This window comes from Oncorhynchus kisutch, linkage group LG11 (genome assembly GCF_002021735.2).
Source record: "Oncorhynchus kisutch isolate 150728-3 linkage group LG11, Okis_V2, whole genome shotgun sequence".
Classification (NCBI taxonomy): domain Eukaryota; kingdom Metazoa; phylum Chordata; class Actinopteri; order Salmoniformes; family Salmonidae; genus Oncorhynchus; species Oncorhynchus kisutch.
Genome location: NC_034184.2, coordinates 36,546,989 through 36,557,856, shown reverse-complemented (window position 1 = coordinate 36,557,856; position 10,868 = coordinate 36,546,989). Strand labels below are relative to the sequence as shown.

The window sequence follows — 10,868 nt, the reverse complement described above, 5'->3', positions numbered from 1 at the left end:
TGCCCCCATCCACAGGGCATGAGTGGTCATTGACTGGTTTGATAAGCATGAAAATGATGTAAACTATATTTATTTATTTTTATTTAGCTAGGCAAGTCAGTTAAGAACAAATTCTTATTTACAATGATGGCCTACACCGGCCAAACACGGACGACGCTCAGCCAATTGTGCACCGCCCTATGGGACTCCCAATCACGTCCGGTTGTGATACAGCCTGGATTCTAACCTGTGTGACTGTAGTGACACCTCTAGCACTGAGATGCAGTGCCTTAGACCGCTGTGCCACTCGGGACATGGTTGTCTCAGTCATCAGATCTCAACCCAATTGAACACTTATGTGAGATTCTGGAGCATTTTCCACCACCATCAACAAAACCCCGTATTATGTAATTTTTCATAGAAGAATGATGTCACATCCCTCCAACAGACACTTGTGGAATCAATGCCAAGGTGCATTGAAGCTGTTCTGGCTTGTTGTAGACCAACACCCTATTAAGACACTTTATGTTGGTGTTTCCTTTATTTTGGGATGTATATTGTACATACTCTTATTCTCACACACCCTCTCTGCTAAATAAATAAGCATTGTTTTAGCTCCAGGACTTGCCTTGTGTGTTTCTGTGTGAGTTTGGTTTGGTGTGCGTGTGCGTGCGTGTGTGTGTGTATTTGCTTGCATGTGCATATGTGTGAGAACCCTGAGAAAGTACTATGGTCATTACATGCTAGTGCCAGAGCCACATGTAGCGAAGACATATTGCTGACCCAGGGCGTTTTTTTGTCCTCTTCCTCTCCTCCCCTCTCCACTTCCCCTCTCTCCACTCTCCACAGTCTTTAGAATTCAGCTATATCCTGAAGTCGGCGTCCAGGCCAATGACATAAGATAATTTGGTTTTGGGGGTGGGGGTGACATTTTAAAAATCGTTGTCCCAGCCAGAATTGTCATCTGGGGGTGGGTCTTCCTTGTCCTCTGGGAAGTTGTCAAAGTTACTTGTGTCCATTGGTGATATCACCTGATTGACAGAAAAAGACAGACAGTATTGAGCCACTTGAAACCCTGATGAAAGCAGCTTGTTGATGAAATGTTGGTTTGTGACTTACATTAGGGATGATAGGGGGTGTCAGCGTTCCTTTTCTTAGACCTTCCCAGTTAAAGCCCTCAAACCATCTGGAAATGTATAGAAATTGTTAAAGAAACTGTCCAGTGAAAATCTCTCCTTTTAAAATAATGTTGCTGACAAAGCATAAATAAAAATAAATTTAAAAAATCCCCACCTCAAACTTCTATCTCAAACAGACTGTTTAAAAAATGCTTTCTATTTCCTCATAGAGGATGATGTCATTCTCCTGATGAGGATGAGCTGGCCAAACAGCTGTCTACTTGCATTAATATTTCTAAAGACTGGTATACGCCCACACCATTCTGTTTTCTGGGCTACGCCCACACCATTCTAACAAAGAAAAATGGTTTTTTAACATACTTAGTTTCTATTTTTTTGGAAGGAAAACTATTTAACTCATCTTGTAATTAATTACAGGTCATATCTCATAGAAATCTGGAAACACTGAATAGTTACTTTAAATATATAAATGTGGGAAGATGAGTAGAATAATATGGCTATCCATGAACTTACTTGTGCTTTCGGATGTCTTTGACACCGTTTTTCAAGTTTCCTAGTCTTTCCGAAGGATTGTCCCTAAAATGAACACATCATCATTAATACTCTTGTTAACACTAAATTACATTAAACAGTAATTGTTGAGGGTGGACAAAATGGTCTGCGACTCACCTGCATAGTTTTTTTATTAAGTTGGCAGCGTTTTTGGTGATCTTCTTTGGAAATTCGATCATGTCAATGCCCCTCAAGATGATGTTATATGTCTTCATGGGATCAGGGCCAGAGAAGGGAGGGCTGGAAGACAGGGGTGGAGATAGACACTCAAATGTATACCTTTCTCAGTTAAAATCTGGCCTTACACTTTCATTTAAGATGATCAGGTTTGTCTGTACCTGCCGGTGAGGAGCTCAAACATGAGGATTCCTAGAGACCAGTAGTCAGCTGAAATGTCATGGCCTTTGTTCAGAATGATCTCTGGTGCCACGTATTCTGGTGTTCCACAGAACGTCCACGTTTTCTTCCCAAACTCGATCTTCTTGGCAAAGCCAAAGTCCACCTATACAAAGGACATGTGAAATACATTCTTAGAGGTAACCTGCAGTGTTAATAGTTCAAAGGGTTAGAGGTTTAGGTCATCAAGCTTTGAATCCACAATGTTGTGTGTCTCTTACTAGCTTGGCATAGCCCTTGTGGTCCAGTATAAGGTTCTCTGGTTTAAGGTCTCTGTAGATGATGCCTTTGGAATGTAGGTAGGCGAATGCTTCCACCACACACGCTGTGTAGAACCTTGTGGTTGAATCCTCAAACGAACCCCTGGAGAAGGAAGTGACAATGACCTCTTTAAAATAAGTCACATTTTTAACAGGCACACATCGGCCAGCTCTTCCATAGTCTTACTGAAACACATATGGGCACAATTACATTATTTTACATATTGACCATTTAAGGCTCACCGGTCTCTAAGAATGGTCCACAGCTCTCCTCCCAGACAAGCCTCCATCAGCATGTAGAGGTACTTACTGTCCTTAAATGTCCTGTACAGTCTGAATACAAAACACAGAGGGTGTGTCCTCTGTAGGATTGACTGAGAATTAAAACTGTGTCTGTGGAAAGGCGTTGCATGCATGTCTCTACCTGACAATGAAGTCAGAGTGGGCCTCCTGCATGATGAGTTTCTCAGAGCGGATATGCTCTTGCTGTCGCGTGTCCACAATGTGACGCTTCTTCAGGATCTTCATGGCAAACGTCTTCACCTCATCACTTTTCAGCTGAACCTGTCAACACAGGAGAGAGGAGAGCTATGTCAGCTCTAAGCAATGGTTAAATTAAACATCAATGCAATACAATGTACAGTGCCTTCAGAAAGTATTCAGACCCCTTGACTTTTTCCACATTTTGCTATGTTACAGCCTTATTCTAAAATGGATTAAATAGATGTTTTTCCTCATCAATCTACACCCAATACCCCATAATGACAAAGTGAAAACAGGTTGTTAGAAATACCTTATTTACATAAGTATTCAGACTCTAAGTTGAGCTCAGGTGCATCCTGTTTCCATTGATCATCCTTGAGATGATTCTACAACTTCATTGTAGTCCACCTGTGGTAAATTCAATTGATTGAACATGATTTTGAAAGGCACACACCTGTCTATATAAGGTCCCACAGTTGGCAGTGCATGTCATAGCAAAAACCATGCCATGAGGTTGAAGGAATTGTCCATAGAGACAGGATTGTGTTGAGGCACAGATCTGGGGAAGGGACGGCAAAAAAATAATGCAGCATTGAAGGTCCACAGGAACACAGTGGCCTCCATCGTTCTTAAATGGAAGAAGTTTGGAACCACCAAGACCCTTCCTAGAGCTGGCCGCCCGACCAAACTGTGCAATCGGGGGAGAAGGGCCTTGGTCAGGGAGGTGACCAAGAACCAGATGGTCACTCTGACAGAGCTGGACACATGATCATTGTCAGCACCCCAAATACATGTGTGCCAAGCTTGTAGCGTCATACCCAAAAAGATTTGATGCTGTAATCGCTGCCAAAGGTGCTTCAATAAAGTACTGAGTAAAGGGTCTAAATACTTCTGTAAATGTCATATTTCAGTTTTTTACATTCTATAAACTAGCAAACATGTCTAAAACCCTGTTTTGCTTTGTCATTATGGGGTATTGTGTAGATTGTGTTGATGAGGGAAAAAATTACATGTAATCAATTTTAGAATAAGGCTGTAACGTAACAAAATGTGGAAAAGTCAAGGGGTCTGAATACTTTCCAATGGCACTGTAAAGTGGCAGCTTAGCCTCTTACGCTTCCGAGTGTGGACGTCCCACACTCATCACTAAAGTAGATTCCAGAAGAGTGAACAATCCCTTTACAAGTCAGAATGTTAAATCAACTTCATTTTAACTTTGCCATTTGTCCACTAAATCCGTTGTTATGCCGTTGGAAATGTGAAACAAAATATCCACAGGAAAGTGTCATCAAACCGACTTCTAAATACAGATCTCCCACAGTTTGTTTGTTCACCTGAGGTAGGCACACACATTGTAAATATATGCTTGCGATGCATGTATACTAATCAAGCTCATGCAGGTGTTTGGACGGTTTTGCGCATGTGCCAAGTAACAGAGATCTCAATGGCAGTACCAGCATTTAAAAAAGTTGATATAATTATACTTTTCTGTGGATATTTTGTCTAATATTTTTTTGCATAAGGACCACCCAAGTGGAAAACCGGCAGAGGAAGTTCAAATGACAGTTTATTCAACATTCAACACAAGTCTATATAAGGCACCTTTCGTAAAGCTATAGCTTGATATTAGGTCAGGAGACCTGCAAGTGGCAGCTGTGGTTCCTACCAGCTCTACACGGCCAAAGCCACCAACCCCCAGCGTGTCGATGATGTTGAAGTCAACCAGATTGAGGTTGGAGAAGAAAGAATTCTCTGCTTCGTACCTGCAGGGAAAGACAAGGACATGTTAATTCAATTGAACTGTCACTCTCCCCTCATCCAAGACACAGGGCCATTTTCCACATGCCCAGTCGCCGATATCCCCAACTCCCAGTGTCTTCTCTTGTTTATTGTTTAATCCAGTGGACCTTATCAGCTCAATGGTGTGATTGGGAGAATCAGTAAAGATATAGTCCTGAGCCCTCAGGATAAAAGGTTTCTGGGTCAACCAAGCCAGAGGATCTTCAACACCTTCGGTCTCTGTTCCCTGAGAAATTAAGCTAATTGATTGCACACAAAATTTTATAATATATAATTATAATATTTAATTTTCAATAAATATAGTACCTAACATCCTATTTGGACCGACAAAAAAATGTAACAATGAGTAAGACATTAGGAATCCAAAGAAGTGGTCCTTATTCCTTGTGAATTTGTTTTTTTCCCATGTTCAGAGAAATTAATCATTGAATATGTTGGGTTTCTGTCCCATCCTACATCCCGATATTGCCAGGTTCGTCTGACCACTAGATGGTGCTGTTCCTGCTATTAGGTCATACAAAACGTATAGTTTGAAGAATCCCCCACCCCCTTTCAATGTTAAAGGGATTTTTCACTGAAATTTCAAATTGCATATTATTTCCTTACCATGTACGAAGTCTATGGACAAGGTATTACAGCAACCCATGCATTGGTTTTGTTCACTTCCCCACTGTTTCAAATGGTACCTATATTAGCATTTTCAGGCTTCATATCCAAAATTCATTTTAAGATACTTTAGGATGATTTGAACATGAAGCGTGAAAATGCTAATATACAGTAGGTACCATTGACTTGCATTGGATTTGTGCCACAAGTGCTAAAAAGTTAGCATCTGAAACAGTGACCAAAAAAAACAACGCATAGGTTGCTGTCATACCTTGTCAATAGTCTGCTTACAGAGTTAGTAAACCAATGTCATTTTGTAATTTGGGTGAACTATCCCTTAAACATTGAGGGGTTTGGGGGGATTCTTTATTTTAAAAAATCACTTAATAGGAGGAACAGCACCATCTAGTGGTCAGACAAACCTGGTAATATCAGGATGTAGGATGGGATATAAACCCAACAACTTTAATTACTAATTTCTCTGAACAGGGGGAAAAAACATCACCAAATTCACTGGGAATACATTACATAGGATGCTGAAACACTACTCTGAGCCGCAGCTCCATACTACTTGTATGGATCCTGAGTGTCGTAGTGGTCTAACGCACTGCATCACAGTGCTAGAGACGTCACTACAGACCCGTGTTCGATCCCGGGCTGTATCACAACCTCCCGTGATTGGGAGTTGCATAGGGCAGAGCACAATTGTCCCAGAGTCGTCCGGGTTGGCCGGGGTAGGCTGTCATTGTAAATAAGAATTTGTTTTTAACTGACTTGCCTAGTCAAAGAAAGGTTGAATATTTGATTTTTATTTCTATATTTTTTGAATATGCTATGAATCCTATAAATTTAAATGGCCAATTTGGATGTAATCAATGAGCTTTATTTTCCAGGGATCAAATTTAATTTCAACAAAATAATGTTGCAGCAAGCTATTTCAGAACAATCTGAGATGGTGGTTGTCAAAATCCTCTTCCTTGTGTTTTTTGAGATAGAACTACCCAGTTGTCCCCTCTCCCTGTCAAGAGTGTCACAAGTCAAGGGGTGATGGTTGAGGCCAGGAATTTTTCCTGACCAAGTGCCCTGAGGAGGGATGCGTTATAGCTCAATTCAGCCCTACCTCAGTCAATAGCTTATTTGATGTTGTAAGACTAGTTAATGGCCACTAGATGGCAAACTTGTACCATTACAATCACAGGTAAAAGACTGCAACAGCTAAACCAAACTATTATTTCTGCAGTTGAAAATGAAAGTAAGAATACATTCATTAACATGTGTAGAATTGCAGAGAATTGCAGATATTCTGAAAAACAATTAGTTATTCTATACAAGTGTGATGAAACAAATACATGCACCCCCCTGTTTCTGTTTCTAGACAAATTAATTTTGATAGATGAGATCCTTTATGAGATACAACAATAGAACACAGCATTTTGTATTGTATACAACAACCTTCAGTCCAACTGCACAACCTGGGATGGAATTATTCTGAAAGACATTAACAATGTATCATATTGAACACAATACAACATATTGTCCAGTAGGTTCCAGGACAGAATCCATTCACTGTCAGTCTCAAAAGGAGGCCTCACGACAGTGACCAACACAAGTCTCTCTCTCCATTATCATCCTTTTTTCCAGGAAGTAACAGTGAACCGTTATTTTGATTTATACTTCCCCCAAAAATACATTTCAGTTTGAGAGGCTGACATTTCAAATGTACCATACACGGTACACCATACACACCATATATGAGGTACACAAAGCCATGTATCCTGAAATAACTGTATGTAAGGTTTATGACAACAGATTTAAATATCCCATACTGACTTTCAACAAAGAACGAAATACTACCAAAAGAGTTCCCAAAGCTGTCATGAAACCATGTTTAATCTACAGTTTATGGTTTAAACCACGGTTTGTGTTTCTCCTCAACTTGTCTCACAAGAATACCCTGTTCTGAGCTGGCATCCCTTTATGCCAACAACAACACACCCCAGCACCAAGGTGCCCCTTTACTAGGGTGCCTGGTGTCTGGTGCTATGCTCCTGCTTCCACGGTTACAGATAACATATTGGTTCCTCTAAGGGGTGCGGTAGAGGTCACAACTTTCACTTCCTGGTCTGTCACCAGAGAATTGTGTTGTTTTGTAACAGACCTTAGGTCGACCAAACCTCAAAGCCAAGTAAAGCAAGCTATCAAAATGAGTAAATGAATGCAATTTACCTCGCCTTGACCTCAGCATCCTCACAGCCTTTACTGGACACCTCCTCCAACCCTCCAATCAAGTGCTTGAACGAGCTGCAGCACAGGAATTGAAACAGTGTTTGTGATATATACTGTATGTATTGTTGTCTCTTTAAGTAATCACGCCAGTTGTCTAAATGACAAAAACATTGCTAATTGGTGTTTTGGTTCATTAACTGTGGCATAACAGCCCCTTGATATTTGTGATTGATAGCACATACATAATAAGCAGGTATCTATAGATATCCCTATATAGATAGACACTTATTCTCCATATGACTCATCTAGTGCAGCAGTGTATTGCATATTTATAGTACATATGAAACCTTTATGAATGTTTAATAAACCTTTATAAGATTGTTGTTTGAAGTGATAACCACTTGGTCTCAAGACCATCTGTTTACTTTATAATAACCAGATTCCCTACACATATCATCTCTATTTGGATGTGCTTGAACCCTATACCCATAAATCATTAAGCTAATACACATGAATATGAAAATGGTGCATAATATTGATAACAAATGATTGAAATTGAGATGATTACAGATGAAACACCAGCTGACAACCCTGGCTGACAAGGTTAAATCTTCTTCCCAAAAATACACACACAAGCACACACGCATGCAAGCACGCACATCTGTGCTGGAATTTCCTTCTCACCATTATCCCCTGACTCTCATTCTTTTTCTCTTTTCTTCCCTCTCTTCCCTCTCCTTCTTTCCAGAAAAATAGCAGGCTGCCTGCCACCCGTAACCTCTCTCTCACTCTGGCTCCAAACCCAACCAGTTCTGGGTAACATATATGGTAAGCTGGCTATGTGAGGTGAGAGAGTATTTGGAGTCACAGACAGAGAGACAGAACATAATAATCACCACTCTCATTCAGATGACTCACTCACTAAGACACAGGGTTGCCCATTAGAGGCCTGCTCCATTACAGGGGCTCAAATGATACCACCCAGCCTTGCTCTTGCATTACAGCAAACTCATATACTGCATGATGTTAGCGGTGACACAATGACAGACCATGATTTAATAATGAGACCTTGTTTAACTTAAAGCCAACGCCTGCACACCCGCGGGAAAATGTAATTAGCATCATAAAAAAATCCCCATCATAATCCATCTGTTTAAACTAAAGATTATTGTTTACATGGGCTGCATCTCAATCTACCACATCTGCTAATGGCGGCCTTCCGCATCTGCATGGAAGGTGGCCAAGCTATTGCATTGTTTATCAGACCATGAGACATCCGAAGAGACTGTCTTTTCACGAAAACCCCTGTAGCATCCGAGAAGTTTGGGCTAAACACTAAAATGACCCCTCTATGGAAAGGTGAGACTCTCACGAACATATTTTGACCTAGGGCGCCTACAAGCCTCACAAGACTCGTCAGATGGTAGCCCGGTTCCTGTTTAAAAAATGGATAGAAGTACAGTATACATGGATGTAGTTTAGTGTCCCAATTATAGTTTTTTTATATGGGTAAAAAAAAATCCTGATCTTTCTTATATCTCTCAGATATAGGAAACAAAACAAACGTTGACTATATGCTTTTCCATGGATGAATCTGTTATGCAATGCATATCTATGGGATAATAGCAGTAAGGCCAAATTCAATGTTCCATCAAATAAGGTTTTAATTATTTAAAAAATTATACCTAAAGGGATCCTAAAATTCAAGAACAAATAGTTAAATGGTACGACCATCTTAATTCCATATGTTCGCTTAGTAGAACCCCCACAGCTTAGACTCTCAAGGAATAATGCCACTTAGTGTACATATCTTGTAGATCAACATTAATTTATTTTGAAATAATGTGATTAATTCAATAATGTGATTAATTAAATAATTGGTCCTGTATGGCTCAGTTGGTAGAGCATGGTGTTGGCAATGTCAGGATTGTGGGTTTGATTCCCAGGGCCACTGATACAAAAAATGTATGCACGCATGACTGTAAGTCACTTTGGATAACAGTGTCTGCTAAATGGCATTTGCTATGTGATATTGTAGACCAAATTATCAAAAGCATTTCAGAATACAAAAGTAGGTACTGAGGATGTTTTGAACACTCACTCTCTGTCAATGACCAGACATGTCACGGTCTCTGCAGCGATGACGTTTGCTGTCCTGATGTCCTCCCTGGAACACACACATCATTAGTAACACACATTACACAGAATACAGCAGCACTTTATTTTATCAAACATTAATGACTTGGTTTGTGCTTAAAATGAAAAATAGTTATTACACAATAAAAACATTTTGTTCCTAATTTTGATAAATCATTAAAAAACAGCTTTACAATCAATATAATGTATAATTTGATACATAAAAAACACAAGACTTTCCCATAGAAACATTTCATCATATAATTATAAAGCTTAGTTTTGACAAATACATGGACATTAGCGACAGGTAATGGTAACAAAAGTATAACCAGTTTTACTCTGTATCATCAATATCCTCTTCTTCCGAGGATTTGACTGCCCAGTCGCTCTCAGAGTCTTAGTCATCCCCGGACTCTAAAGCCCTCTAGACTAACTCGCACGACAGGTCCTCACACACAGACTGTATCACTGTGCACAGTCAAATCTACACTTGTTGCTGGGCAGGCGAGTCCATGCAAGCTGTCTACACACACTTGCAGATCTCAGAGTCAAGTGATACCACTAAGACACGATAAAACCTATTCTACTTTATCCAAATTCATAACAGGAAAACCCTGTTGCCAAAAGACGAGCATACACTAAATACAGTAAAAAACAAGAATGTAATCAAGCTACTCCAGAACGGTGAGAATGCATAGCACCATTAGAGCTGTTGACATGTCAGTGAAGTCACACTCTAGTGTCGCACTCTAGTGTCAAAGCAGGGGAGGAATGACCCATATGTATTCGCAGCTACGCAACTTATTTCACATGGACCAAGGTGACAAGTCCTTCTCATGCCATCCAGCCTCCTTATACAACCCCCCCCCACCACCACCACCACCACCCACTTTCCAAACATACACATACGCGTGCACGCACACACGCACACACACGATCCCTATCTGAAAAGGTCACAGCTGCTGGAAACGAAAGGGTTTCTCCAGTGGAAAAGAGAGGAGAGGAGAGGAGAGGAGAGGAGAGGAGAGGAGAGGAGAGGAGAAGGAGAGGAGAGGAGAGGAGAGGAGAGGAGAGGAGAGGAGAGGAGAGGAGAGGAGAGGAGAGGAGAGGAGAGGAGAGGAGAGGAGAGGAAAAGAGTCAATCATTTCAGAGTGCTGGGGTAAATATGGGGTAAAGAGAGAGGGGCTTTTCTCACATGGGCACGCACAAGGCATGTGTAGGAGGGAGGCTGAAGGGGTAGGAGGGGGGTATTAAGTGAACTAAATCCAGTCCCTGAGTGGTACATACTAGT

General features: G+C 40.7%; 1 protein-coding gene across 2 annotated transcripts in view; it reads right to left on the bottom strand.

The window, feature by feature from the left end:
• Nucleotides 1-282: 282 nt before the first annotated feature.
• LOC109899108 (cGMP-dependent protein kinase 1-like) overlaps nt 283-10,868 on the bottom strand; it is a 158,650-nt gene continuing 148,064 nt past the window's right edge. For both annotated transcript variants that reach the window (XM_031835699.1, XM_031835698.1), the window contains exons 8-18: nt 9,543-9,608; nt 7,442-7,516; nt 4,476-4,572; nt 2,751-2,890; nt 2,570-2,659; nt 2,288-2,429; nt 2,009-2,172; nt 1,788-1,910; nt 1,632-1,694; nt 1,099-1,165; nt 283-1,010 (exon numbers count right to left, since the gene is read on the bottom strand). In XM_031835699.1, coding sequence (XP_031691559.1) covers nt 912-1,010; nt 1,099-1,165; nt 1,632-1,694; nt 1,788-1,910; nt 2,009-2,172; nt 2,288-2,429; nt 2,570-2,659; nt 2,751-2,890; nt 4,476-4,572; nt 7,442-7,516; nt 9,543-9,608 — 1,126 coding nt within the window. In that variant the 3' untranslated portion in view covers nt 283-911. The remainder of the gene's footprint in view (nt 1,011-1,098; nt 1,166-1,631; nt 1,695-1,787; nt 1,911-2,008; nt 2,173-2,287; nt 2,430-2,569; nt 2,660-2,750; nt 2,891-4,475; nt 4,573-7,441; nt 7,517-9,542; nt 9,609-10,868) is intronic.